The sequence below is a fragment of the Pelecanus crispus genome, chromosome 4 (genome assembly GCF_030463565.1).
Source record: "Pelecanus crispus isolate bPelCri1 chromosome 4, bPelCri1.pri, whole genome shotgun sequence".
NCBI classification, from domain to species: Eukaryota; Metazoa; Chordata; class Aves; order Pelecaniformes; family Pelecanidae; genus Pelecanus; species Pelecanus crispus.
This window is the reverse complement of record NC_134646.1, coordinates 57,703,747-57,717,582: the sequence shown is the minus strand read 5'-3', so window position 1 is coordinate 57,717,582 and position 13,836 is coordinate 57,703,747. Positions and strand designations below refer to the sequence as shown.

The following is a 13,836-nucleotide window of genomic DNA, read 5'->3' as shown; positions in this document are numbered from 1 at the left end:
GAAGGAAGGCCCCCAAATCCGTTGCAAACCAAAAAGATAAGGTAGCCACAACTGCCAGCAGAAGCTGCATCCATTAGGATAAGAAATGGAATGTCCCACCCAGAGACAGAGAAGGGATCCAATAAAGAACAAGAAGATCCCAGACCTAAATATTGCCATTGGACTGAACCGTCGCATGAGAGGAGGGGAACTTAAATTGCAAGGGTATAATTGCCCAGGGATTTCTTTGTTCAGGGTCCCTCTCCAGAAGAACCCAGCTAGAGCTGTCATTTACCCCTGTACCACTCAATAAATCCGCCTGGCGTACGTCATGTCGGAGACTCTGCTTCAGGGAAACGTAGGGTCGAGCCTGAGGGGAGAGAAAGTGCCTGAGAGTGAGAGTGTGTGTGTGAGCGAGGAGTCGAAAAGGGGCAGCCGTCAGCTCAGTGGAGCTGCCCGCTGTGAAGGGACTCGGGTCCTAGCAGTTAAAGTCTCAGGTGGAGCATGTGGGACTCCCTGGACGGTGGGTGAATGCTCGGGTGGCAGCAGCTCCTTTAACACATATACGTGGTTTTATCCTATGGGCATGCTTATGTTGTACAAGAAGATGGAAGTTTGCTCCCAAGTTTTCAGGTTGTGCTTTAAGATTTTCATTTAACTGTTTTAAGTGCTATTTAAAATTATTGCTCTTTTGTAGCAGTAATGTGTGTTTTATAAAAGTTAAAGCAGAGAAGTCAAACTCTTTATAAGGCAGCCTGCACTCGGTTCAGGCCAGCTTCCACAGAAGTGTAGTTCTTACAATGTAGACGTTGTAAAGATGAAGTGGATAGGTAATTAAATGCACAAAAACAAATGCAGTGCTCCTTTTCTCCTAAGAGAGCGCTGTTTATATTAAAAAATAAATACAGAAATAACAAATGAGACTAAGACATTGAAACTGGTCTCTCGGTTTAACCCCAGGACTACAAAGTCAAGGATGCGTAAGGCGGGAAAAACGAGTTATTTTGCTGACACCATCATCGTATTTCACCAGTCTGCACCAGGGCTAATAAACTTTGCAAAACCAGAAATGATTAATTTAGGTGCTGTGCTTGCAAAGCATGGTTACAACTCTGCTAGACTCAAGCCAGCATGTCCCTGTGGTGCTCTGTGGAGGTATGCTATATTCATAGCTCAGTTTGGCTGCAGTTTGGGGAGCTCTTGTGCATGCTAAATGTCCTCAGACTATCCCGGGAAGTTTGCTGGGTGAGCCTAGGTTAGCATGTAATGGCTTATTCAGCCCATACATTTTGTAAATGTATTTCAGTTAACCATGTTATAAACAAGGGCTTAGACTCCTACCTTGAAACTACTGATTGGGTAATTAAGATCATTTTTTCTTGTGACACCCTGGAGCCTGTGCAACCAGCGGGAGTCACCTCAGGGTAAGCGTCACCAGATGCGCTGCCCTTTTCCGCAAAGCTGGGGTAGTTTGGCCAGGGAGATCCCCCCGCCTGGCGCAGAGACAGCCGTCAAGGCTAGCGCAGGCAGCCCATCACACCCTGACACGGCCGCACGTTAAAAGGGCTCACTTCTCCCAGGTGTGAAGGGGAGGAGAATTATAGAAAGTTCCAGTAGACCCAAATACTGCCCAGGGACCCCAGGAGAGAGCTTTTTTCCTTTGGATTCAGTGTTCAGGTGGGGTCGCATAAGTCACCAGGTGAGAGCTGGGGCTTCGGAACGATTTCTACAAAATAAACCCCATCCGGCGTCGCTCCTGGAGCCCTGCGTGCCCGTTCCCCGCCGGGGCGCGCCCACAGGCGCGGCGGCGGTGCCGCCTCCACCGGCAGCTGCCAGGCCGGGGGCCGCGGGGCGCGCCCAGGTGCGCCCAGGTGCGCCGGGCCGGGCCCGGCCCGGCCCGGGCGGGCGGAGCCGCCGCCGCCGCCGCCGCCGCCGCCGCCACCACCACCACCACCTGCGCCGCGGCGGAGCCGAGGCCCCGCAGCCATGGGGCAGCCGGAGGGGCTGCCCGGCCGCCCGCCCTGCCGCCCGGGTCAGTGCCTGCGCGGGCGCGGAGGGGGAGGCGGGAGGCGCGGGGGGGTGCGCGGCACTGCGCGCAGTCTGCGGGGGGCGCGGCGCCGCGGACAGGGCGCGGGGGGGGCGCGGAAGGGGCGCGGGGGTGAGGGCGCTCCGCTCCGGTAGCAGCCCCCCGCGCTGCCCCTGCGCCCGCGCCGCGGCAGCGGCTACCGTGACTCCTGTATACGTAAGACTGCGCTCCGCCGGGACGTCACGCAGCTGTTTCCCCAGGAGTGTGGCGCTGCCGGCGCCGGGGAGGCTCCTGCGCTTCTTCTCCCGTGGCTGGCTCGTGTCTAAACCCCTTTCTCAGCGTCTTTTGTGCATTTTTGTGAGTGGGGGTGTGCCGGGGAGCGAATCCTGGCTGCTTCTCAGTACATCGACTTTCGGCCCCAGTAGCCAGGCCTTGGCGAAAGTGGGCTTGGTATTTCCCGGGTGATGGAGAAAGGCATTTCACGTCCCTGCCAGGTGTGAGCTGACTCGTGAGGGCAATAAAAATGGTGAAATTGCATGTCTAATTGTCCTGGTTTCGGCTGGGATAGAGTGAATTTTCTTCCTAGTAGCAGGCATAGTGCTGTGTTTTGGATTTAGTAGGAGAAGAATGTTGATAACACACTGATGAGTACTGCTTATGCCAGTCAAGGACTTTGCAGCTTCCCATGCTCTGCCAGGTGCACAAGAAACTGGGAGGGGGCACAGCCAGAATAGTTGATCCAAACTGCCCAAAGGGCTATTCCATACCATATGACGTCATGCTCAGTATATAAACTGGGGGGGGTTGGCCGGGGAGCAGCGATCGCTGCTCAGGAACTGCCTGGGTATCGGTCGGCGGGTGGTGAACAATTGCATTGTGCATCACTTGCTTTGTATATTATTATCATCATTATTATATTGTTATTATTATCATTACTATTTTACTGTATTTCAATTATTAAACTGTTCTTATCTCAACCCAGGAGTGTTTCTCACTCTTACTCCTCCGATTCTCTCCCCCATCCTACCGGGGCAGGGGGAGTGAGCGAGCGGCTGCGTGGTGCTTAGTTGCTGGCTGGGGCTAAACCACAACACTAATCAAAGCAAATGGTTTTCCAGATGACCTAGGACCAGTATCTTCAGTGGCAGGATAAAAGCTAAGCTGGCTCACACTGGTGAACCGCAGGGTGCGTTAGTCCTAGGCTTTTGCAGGACTGCAATTTAAAATTGCTACAAGGAGTGTGTAGTACCAGGCTAGCTGATCTACCTGACTCGGAAAATATTAAGGTGTTTGAGAGAACATTTTCAGATTTAGCTGAATCGTAAAAACACTTTAGAAGTTACAACAGTGGCCGCCTGAACTCAGACTGGTTTCCTGTTGCTATCAGCCTTGAGTCAGAGCTTGGAGAGTTTATTTCTGCAAGGAGGGGTTCTGCAGACAGGTTCATGTTTGTTGACATTTGGAAGTGGGAGGTGAAACTAGCTTAGCTACAGAAACTGGGTGCTGAGCAAGCCCAGCGGCCTCAGAGATTTGTCACCTTCCTCAGTCCTTCCAGGTAATCTTTAGACTGGTCACAGTGGGGAATAAAATAATAGTAATTCCTGGATCAGCCTCCTCTTCCCAGCTCTCAGGTGGTTCTTTGATCAGTGGAGTGACGTACCACTTTACATGCAAGTGGAACAAATGACACAGTTTTTAAAACCAGAAAAAGCTTCTCAGCACAATACACAGAGATCACAACCATTCAAAGTGACTCTTCTCAGCTGGCAGATGGAGCAGGCGAGAAATCCAGTGTCTCTTTGTAAATGTGAGCAAAGACTGTATTTCAGAAAGGAGAGAAGCATCCTATGGCAGTCACCGAGTCACTAACTACAGATGGCGTGATTAAATTTTCATTATTCGATGTCGTAAGGTCTGCCAGAGAATGGAAAACTTAAGAATCAGTAGAAAAAGTAGTAGTAGTGTCATATGGAAGGGAAGAAGCCTGCCATTCATCACCAGCTAAATAAAGTACGCCATTCACAAAAAGGGGAAGAGTGTTATTTTCTTCACTTCAGAAACCCAACACCCTGATAGAAAGTTGCCTTTACCATTGCAGGTAGCTAAAAGAGCATACTTATCAAGAGTTTTTGTCTTGATGCTTTCTTTTAATTAAGGGCAAGAACTGTTGCTGCTTCTGACATAAAGCCTGCAGTAGCTGAGTGGTGGTGGTACCACCGTCACCAGTCCAGTTTAGCATCATTATAAGGTATTGAGAGCTAAGGGGTTTAATTCAGTGGCAACCTCTCTGCTTTTTTGCCTTGCTCTGATGTAAGTTAGCTAAGAGAAACATTTATGCTGAAAGGACTTCTCCGTAATTTTCTTTTGTAATTTAATCTTTAATAATTATGTCAAAACTTAAGTATATGCAAAATTTTCTTCTTCTAAGACTATGCTAATACTTTAGGATTTTAAAATACTTTCAGATACAGATGAAATCCCATTTCTTTTACGTTATCCAATTGCAACTTCTTGTAATGATAAGAAGGAAGAATACTATCTGTCCTACAGACTACGCAGAAGTAGTTTCATATAGTTGTAAATTCTTTAAGATTTTCATCTTCAGCTGCAGAATATGGACATACCCATCTTGTGGGACCATTTCTACAAAGTCTGGCTTAGCAATACGAAAAATCAAATGATAACTTATTGTAGTGTGTTTGTTGTACAGTATGGCACAAGACAACTGGGAGCAAGTACTCATTCTCAGTTCCTAAAGGGTGGTATCTCCCAGTATAAGTATCAGCATTGTCAGCTGCAAATGAAGATACACTGTCAACTTTCATACCATTTTTAATATTTTTGATATTTTAAATATTCCTTCCTAAACAGTATAAGGTGAATTATCCAAGGGTGCTTATTGTTAATTGTGCAGTGAAGTACTTTCGACAGAACACTGATTTCCAGAGCTTAGATATGAACAGACACAGAGGCACATCCTTTTCTACCGAGTCTCCAAGTGTTTGGTTTCAGTTGGGAAAAAAAAAAAAAAATGTGAGTGTATTACTGATGGTGCCACTCAGCAGGATGAATTGTTCATGTGTCATTTTAATTACAGGGGAAACATGGAAAGCAAAATTATTTGTTGCATCCAATGCTTTATATGAATCACAATGGACTGAGCTTTTGTAATTCTGCATCTGCTGTTTCATAGCTTTTATGATTTCAAGTTGAATTTTACATTGAAGGTAATATTTTATTGTTGCATTCTTTGGTATTGCCCTAATTGCTTGACTGAGCCAACGTAGTGCAAGAAACATATATCAAATAAGGCATGCACCTGTGAATTACAGGGGTGGGTAATGACCTGGGGCACCACTGTGTATAGTAGGTGATTTTGTGAGTTATTTGCATGCGCAGAAATGACAAGTGCTCTGGGAAGATGTAGAAAAGACTGAGCAGAGCGAGGATGGGGCTTCTTCAGAGCTGTGCCTGGTTCATGAGTCACTTGTCCTCCTTTTTCTCCTCCCAGGTGCTGTGCTCTCTTTTGCTTGCCATGACTCCTGCCAAGCATGGTGCCAGATCATCAACGTGTCTGAATCCTGCTCTTCTCTCTTCACCCCTATGGACAGGACTCTCAATGAAATGGACTGGAGCATTTCCATGCCTGCTGGAAGCAAATACCGCCTCTACGTTGGCTTGGCTTTGGCAATAGGTTCCAGTATCTTTATTGGTTCTAGTTTCATACTGAAGAAGAAAGGACTTTTGAAACTGGCAGACAAAGGAGTCCCCCGAGCTGGTAAGCGGTGGTGCCCGCCTTGCTCCTGCTGGAGACACAACTGCCTCTGTGATAACTCGGCAAAATCAAGGTTTGAGTCACAGATCACACGTTTAAAACCATCATAGTTGAAAACGGTTGTACTTTAAACGGTGATCAGAAGTCCTGTCTTGGCTAGGGATGGAAATACGGTGTGATTACAGAGAATGAGATTTCAGAATTCTTAGGGCTATGGGGGCAGTGGTGGGTATTAAATAGAGTGAGCTGGTGGTATTTCCTCCTTGACAGCAGTTAAATACAAATAAAGTTCTCCCTTTGCCTTACCCTTCAAAATGCCTTCCTCTCTCTTTTTCCCCATCTTCCCCCCCCTCATTTGAGATGGAAAGCCTTAAGATGGTAACTAGATTTAGTTCTTTTTTAAAAAAATGAAGTGCTATACTTATTACAAAAGTTTCTACAGTTAGTACAACTATTCTTCCATCAAAGTCAACAGATGAAGAGCTAGAAAAATGTGGACGGCTTTTAAAAAACCCATTGGACTAATCTCATAATTCCCTTTGCATGGATTTAAATATATAGCATCAGCAGTTTTTCTTTTGTTTGTTGTGTTTATTGCAATATACTCTTCCAGATAATTTGGTTATTTGAAAAAAGATGTGTTACTGAATGTTCAATATACTTATATTTTATGTTAAAAAAAAAAATTAAGCATGCAATGGCATTTTTCTTTCCAATTTCTCTCAATTTAAAGTATAAGCACAGTCAAAATTCAGCTGACTGTGTGTGAATATATTGGATCTGACCTGGGAAAGCACTTTGAAGCATTTCTTAAGCTCACCACCAATCTTTGTGGATGTTTTACTTTTGCTTGGAACTTTCCCTCCATGTGTATTTAGTCAAATAGAATTTTTCAGAAGTCCAAGTCAAAAAGCAGTAGAACAGTTAGTAAAAAGTGTCAGTCAAAATCAAACAAAATATTCTTCATGTTGCAGCCAGATAACATGCTCTTTCAGTACTTCGTAGCACTGGATGCAAATGTGAAGCTGTGGTGGGTTTGTTTACTATAATAAGGTGATCTCTTCTAAGATGAGATTATTTTTTCTGCTTTCAGGACAGGGTGGATATTCTTATTTGAAGGAATGGCTTTGGTGGGCTGGATTGTTATCAAGTAAGTCATGTCCTTCCTCTCAACCTATATGTAAAAGCTACATAAAGCAGATTGTTTTAAATAGATTTATTCCCTGATTTTTGACTCCCCTTACTTAAAAGAAATGTCTTTGCAACCACCTTTATGACAGAAGCCATTCTGATATCCCATCTCTCAAATAGTGTGTTTGCTCTTTGGAGCTCTTTGCAGAATAACAACCTTTTCTTTAATATCCAGTCAAAAGCAATGGGATTGAATCTGTCCAGCTTCTAGGAGTACTTAGGGGAAAAGTATTTAATTTTCTTCAGCCTTTATTATGTCCAGCAGAAGTTAGATAATTTTGAAAGGAAAATTTGGATATATAGTGTAGAAAAAGGATTTTGGCTTGTGTTTGCTATCATACAAAATATTTGCAGTAGTATGCCTTTTATTCCCCACTTCAACCTGATCCAAATGTTCTTTCTTCTGCAGTGGGATTAGGAGAAGCTGCAAACTTTGCTGCCTATGCCTTTGCACCTGCAACCTTAGTTACCCCCTTGGGTGCACTGAGTGTTCTCATAAGGTTAGTACAAACTGGAAGCCAGCCTTGACAAATGAACCATTCACTGCATGAGGGAAAGATACTGTCTTTGGCTGAAAGTAGAGGATTTTAATGAGAAAACTGAAAAGCAATATATGGACAAAAAATGCTTCTTGTTCCTTGGTTTATTTTTTAAACTTTTAAAAGTTTCCTTGCTTATTTAGAACTGAATTTTCTGGGTAGAGGGAATGAGAAGTCTTCTTACAAAGACTAATATATGCTTTCCCAACAGCCTTCCACCTATATTATGAAGTATTTCTTATCAGCATATACCAGGTATACTGTTGATGCACAGTGGCAGAAGGCTGTAATTCATCTCTTCCTAGAGAACTGAAGCTTTCTTAAAAAGTCTTATCCTGTTCTTCAGTTGTGACAAAACTTTAAAAGAAAATACAGTATTCCCCCATTAAAATGTTTTCAAAAACATTTCTTTTTTTATAGGAGCATGATTTCATATTAAGGCACACTTAGTAAGCATTTTGGGTTTGTGTGGTCTTTTCCAAGTCCTTCTGGAAAGAAAGCAAAGAAAATTTTAGCTTTTTTAATGTCCACAGTTAAAATCTGTGGTTCTTTTGAAATATGAATCAGGGATCAGGGTTGCTAACCCCCCTAAAACCTGACCTGACCCTCTTGGTCCTGACCAACCTTCCTGCAAAATGCCTTAAAATTTAATTGTTTCAGACTGGTTTCCCATACACACAAATTCAAAAGAAGTTTCGAATTACTATCACGTTACACAGAAAGATTTTGAATGTCTCACGTGGCTGATGGAGCTGAACCTTTTATTTATATTTTGCCAAACAGTGCTATATTGTCATCCTATTTTTTAAATGAGAAGCTGAATATTCATGGAAAGCTGGGCTGTGTACTGAGCATTTTGGGGTCAACAGTCATGGTTATTCACGCCCCTGAGGAGGAGGAGGTCACCTCGCTAGATGAGATGGAAAGAAAGCTGCAAGATCCAGGTCTGTATACAATTGCAATGAACTTGTGCTACAGTTCACGGAGAAGTGTTTGGGACACTAAATAACTTTTAGCATGTCCTTGGACATAGTCTAGTATTTTCTCTCATGCACATTACTCTTCTTCCCTTTCCTCTTTCTTACAGCGTTTGTTACATTTGCTGTTCTCCTAACAGTTGTTGCCCTCGTGCTGATTTTTATCGTGGCTCCAAGGAGAGGTCAGACAAATATACTGATCTACATTTTAATTTGCTCACTCATTGGTGCCTTCTCTGTCTCATCTGTGAAAGGCCTGGGCATTGCCATTAAACAAATGCTGGAGCGGAAGCCAGTTTATCGACATCCATTGGTTTATGTTTTGGTGGGCACCTTAATACTCTCAGTCAGCACTCAGATCAACTATCTCAACAAAGCATTGGACGTGTTCAATACATCTCTAGTGACACCTATTTATTACGTATGTTTCACCACGATGGTTGTGACATGCTCCATCATCCTGTTCAAGGAGTGGAGCAGTATGGACCTGGGTGATATCATTGGAACCCTGAGTGGATTCTGCAGTATCATCATAGGCATTTTTCTATTGCATGCTTTCAAAAATACTAATGTCACCTGGAGTCAGCTGATGTCTACTGTTGCCAAAGAACCATCACTACCACACCATGAATATGAAACCTGTCACACTTTACTGGAGAGCATGGAAGACCCAGCTTTGGCATATGAGGAGGACAACATTTTATTCAGTCAATGAAACTCTCAAGTGGTGTTCATTGTCGAGGTATCACAAATTGCAGACTCAGCCCACCTGTGTCTGCCAGAATGCTGCTCTTTTCCGTGATACTCTGGAAAACTGTATGTAAGGCCAGTTAAGCGTGAGCCACTTCTCTGTGCCAGCTGTTGGTAGTAATGAATGAAAATGTTCAATAATTAACATGACAGACAGACACCTGATGGTGATTCTATGTCAGGCAATGAACAACCTTGTACTTTTTTTTATGCAGCATCTCCTATTGGAGAATTTTAGCAGAAAAGAATGGTCTTTGTAAGCTATGTTTACAAAGTGCAGTTTTCCCATCATGATAAAAGATAATCCTTGCTGAAGTGACAAGCACTCTGCTATTATCTTAGTGATGGGCTTAATATTTCAGGCTTTCTTTATATTTTTATAATTTATTGCCAAGCAAACTTGTAGATAGTCTACCTGAAGGATATTCATTGGAGATACAATATGAAGAAAATATTGTTTAACCCTTTCAACTTTTAATATAAAATTTTATGCAGGTTTTTTTCATTTTTGATGACCTACCAATGAATCTCAAATAGAAGTCACCAAAAAATTTGTGAAGTGTGGTTCTTGGTAACCATTCTCCTTCAAAATCCATTTTTTAACAAAATCCTTTTCTACCATAGGAGTCCTGAATGGATTGTAAATCCCTGGATGTGCATGTACTTTTTATTTCAAAACTATGACCAAGTTACATTTTAAGAAAAAGCAAATTCATTAGAGGCCTGAACACAGGTGCTGTTGGCTTAAAAAACTGCATGAGATGAAAGAATAAATTATTCGAAGGCAGAATAAAACCAGAATGTGCATTTAAGGATTTCCACTCTGCTTTATACTACTTTGAGGCTTAAGAAGGGGCTTTACTTATTTCCATACTTCTTCCTGATATTGCCATCTATTCATCAAAACCCATTTAAGCTTTTCAAAATTTTTTCTCATTTTCCGGAAAGATACCATTATTTCTTAATAGCAAAACAGTCCTGTTATTTTATATTCCATTATAGAACTAAAATCCATTTTCCAGTCCATGTGCTATTTCTAAAAAAATACTAGACAAAGGAAGGCCTGTAAGCAAGGGGTGAGAAACATCAAAACATGTTTTGTTTTAGTTTGGCCTTTTCATCTTTTCTACACATGAGTATTCACCTCTATTAGATGCTTTAGCTATTAATCTACCATAGGCCTTGAAGGTTAGTATCTCTATTACAGTATGCTCCTCAGTTGTGGTCATTTATCTTTATCTCACAAAACCAGCTTGCACAGTCCATGGTTTACTCATTACAATCCCCTTTGTTGCCATTTTGTGAGCAAGAAGGTGGCTTCAGCAATCAGATGTGTGGGTCATGACGAGCTCATCAGAAAGGTAGTGTTATAAATATCAAATTATATTATGTGTATCCAGTTCTTGGGTTTTTAAGTTTGAGTCCAGAACCTTTGCCAGAGGATGCTAGCATTTTGGCAATTAAAATTTGGTTTTAATCGGTTGAGATTTATATGCCAAGCAGAACCTCCTCATGAAGCAGGCTGTATATTCTCTAACGTGCAAAGAATGTAGTAAAAGTGGACACTTTGGCTAGATAGCAAACCATTCCATGAAAGAAAGCTCATAATTTTCTTTACAGTTTACCTTTTAACAAAAACTTGCATTGCTTTTCACTGTGAATTACTTATACAAGTTAAAGAATAACTGAAGAAAATACTGATTGACCCTAAAAGAGAAAAAGAGATCTTTTTGCATAGCTGGTGACCCCTCTATTTGCTTATACAGTCATCACTGTGGTGTGACCAAATGCTTTATTTGTACAAAAAAGCAACAAGTCCAATTCTTTAATGGATGTGTTTTGGCATTTTTTTTTAAGATAGGTAGTGATACTTTCTTTGAGAAGAGGCTGCACTCTTTTTATACCAACTCCTGGCAGTCAATTAATTTGTACCAAGCAAAAATTTTCTATTGGACCTGCATATCCACTTTTATATGTAAATAACATATTTTAGAAAAATGTTATTTTCTTATAATGTCAGAAAACCAAAGTTAATGATTATTTTAATGGTGTACAGGAAGTCTAGCTTGTTAAGAAGTAAATTATTGATTATCTTTTTGTACAAAAAACATTTGCTATAAGAGATGTTATTTTTGAAAATGTTTATATTTAGTTATTCAGAATAATTTTAAATTTTAGTGAAATTATGCTACTATTTCTCTAGTAATAAATTATTCATGGATTATGTACTAAATGATCTGTGTTTTTTAAACAAGAGATAAAAAGGAGTGTAATTCATATTTCTGGTAAGGATTTAAACGCTATCTGATAGATCCAAAGCAAATAATCTTGGTTTTAGCAGCTGGTCCTATGCGCACATAAGTGGATTCTAGATGAACAACGTCTGGCTGATGTCCTTGCAGTTCACGTGGATCCGACCTGATCATGACCCTCTTTTTGTAGCTTTGACTTTTACTAGTTTTTCTGATAGGAAAGAAAATTTTCTACTCCCCTAGAAGAGCCATGTGTGAAACTACTATGTATTCACCTTGAGCTAAAAAGTCTGTAATCTTGTGATGGAACCGGAGGGAAGAATATGGGGAGATCAAGAGGTTTTAGCTTCTGTTACAGAATTACCCAATTTGTCCAAATGTGTTTTTTTTTTTACCCTGGTGCTCTGTAGAAAGCATCAGCAAGGAACATTTCATGCTGATGATTAGTAGGCAGAAGACATGGATTTTGAGGGACAAAAATAATGGGGAAGTGAAAAATGCCTTCCCTTCTAAACTAGGGAAGAAAACCCAAAGGTGATGTGTTAGGATTTCTTTCTCATGGCTAGTCTCAAGGGAGAATATTTCAGTGAGTTGTCAGGTTCTACAGGCAGTGAAATGAAGGATATTATCTAAAGTAATTTGAAGTGTTTTGGAAAGTAGGGGGAATGGTTAAAAACTAGAACTAAGAAAACCTCAGAGGCAATACATTGCTAACCAAATTATGGCTTTTAAATGCCGACACAAAACAAATCTTAGCAGCTACTCATTACTACCATACCTCATGACAAATTAATGGGCAATTAAATTCATTACATAGCTGTGCTGATTAAGTGTAGGTAGGTCAAGAAGACTTGGATAGGTTAAATAATCTGCAGGGACTTTGGAAGGAAGTACATAGGTTATTAGTTTCTACAGAAACATTTGCTACCATCTTCCCTTGCCTGCCTTCCCAGCCACGCTATAAAAAATTTTCATTCCCAAAGAGTACTGATTCAAAATTTCAACCTGTTTACTCATCATGGTTGCATCCTGGAACTATATGGGGAGTTATATACTCCTAGCAAATGCCATTCTCTTACCGTTTCAATTCCAGCAGAACAAAACTGGCAAGTGTGTTAGAAAAATACTGTTTTAGCAGAGTGGGTTTCCCGTAGCTGAGTCCTTTCTGGCAGGTTTTAAAGTGGTGCCAAGGTTCAGAACAGGATGGGGAGGCTGAGCGGGAGCCAGGCTGGTGGTGCATGAGGGAGCAGTGGCACTTGGTGAAGGCCTTCCTGTTTGTGAAACTTCATAGAGGGCATTAAAAAAAAAAGTTGGTCTGAAAACCAAATGGCACTGGAGACGAATGTCACCAGACTCATACACACAAGTAATTGATCTCCATTGCTTGTCAGGAATACTTTTGATGAGGGAAGTAATTTCATTGTCTGAAATACATTCCAATTTGTCAACAGTGCAGCTTTTTTATAGAAAAGGGATATATCCGAAGTGGCTGGTGCACAGAGGCTGGGAATTCTACCTTTTTTTTTTCCATAATACTGACTTGCTGCAAGTTTTCTGATGTTTGATCGGGAATCAAACGAATTTTTACAAATGCTGAGCACTCATACAGCCTTTGACTAGACATTTGCTGTATGAGGGTGGTATAATGTCTCCTTCTAACCTTTACTGCTCTTCCAGGTCTCTCTTTTATCGCACAAAGGTTTTTTTAAAAAAAACAGCTAACAGACATCCATTTGCCCACATATGCCTCCTTATTTTCAGTGACATGGGTGGCATTCACTGTTCACCCGTATAAGTAAGTACTTTAATTTTTGCCTGTCTGAATACGGTTAGAATCTGAGCTAAGCTCAGAGACACCATGAGGCCTAAGGTGGCCTACTTAGTCTTTATTTATGGGTGTAGCTGTTCTGGTAAGTAAATACACAGTACATACCTGACCTTTGTCCTGTAGACCTTTCTTGTTGCTGATTAAGCACTGGTTTCACTGACTCTGAAGCATGTTCTAGTGCTTTTTCATTTATTTACTGTCAGCCTGATGATAGCAGCTGTTAAATTTATCTGCGTCAGAGTGTTAATAACAGCCTACTCATAATTTTCCCAAAGCAGCCTACAGAAAGATTATATTGAGAAGTTGAAGGCTTGGTAGGCAAGCATTATTGGCTCTGTGTATTAGACCAACATGTTTCAAGGATGGATGCATAGTCACCATGGGACAACTCAGTGAAACAAGCATGGAGCTTTTTATTGCATGGTACTGTAGTGTATTACATATTAACTTGCAGTAATAAATGTGGCAAAACCAGTTTTACAAGAGCTATTAAAAAAAAAATGCCTCATACATTATTCA

The 13,836-nt window shown here is 41.5% G+C and overlaps 1 protein-coding gene across 1 annotated transcript; it reads left to right on the top strand.

The window, feature by feature from the left end:
• Positions 1-310: 310 nt before the first annotated feature.
• NIPAL1 (NIPA like domain containing 1) lies at positions 311-9,202 on the top strand. Its single transcript, XM_075709864.1, has 7 exons — positions 311-485; positions 1,742-2,011; positions 5,517-5,783; positions 6,874-6,930; positions 7,381-7,471; positions 8,294-8,454; positions 8,598-9,202. The coding sequence occupies exons 1-7, from the start codon at positions 311-313 to the stop codon at positions 9,200-9,202; spliced, it is 1,626 nt and encodes a 541-aa protein (XP_075565979.1).
• Positions 9,203-13,836: the final 4,634 nt, after the last annotated feature.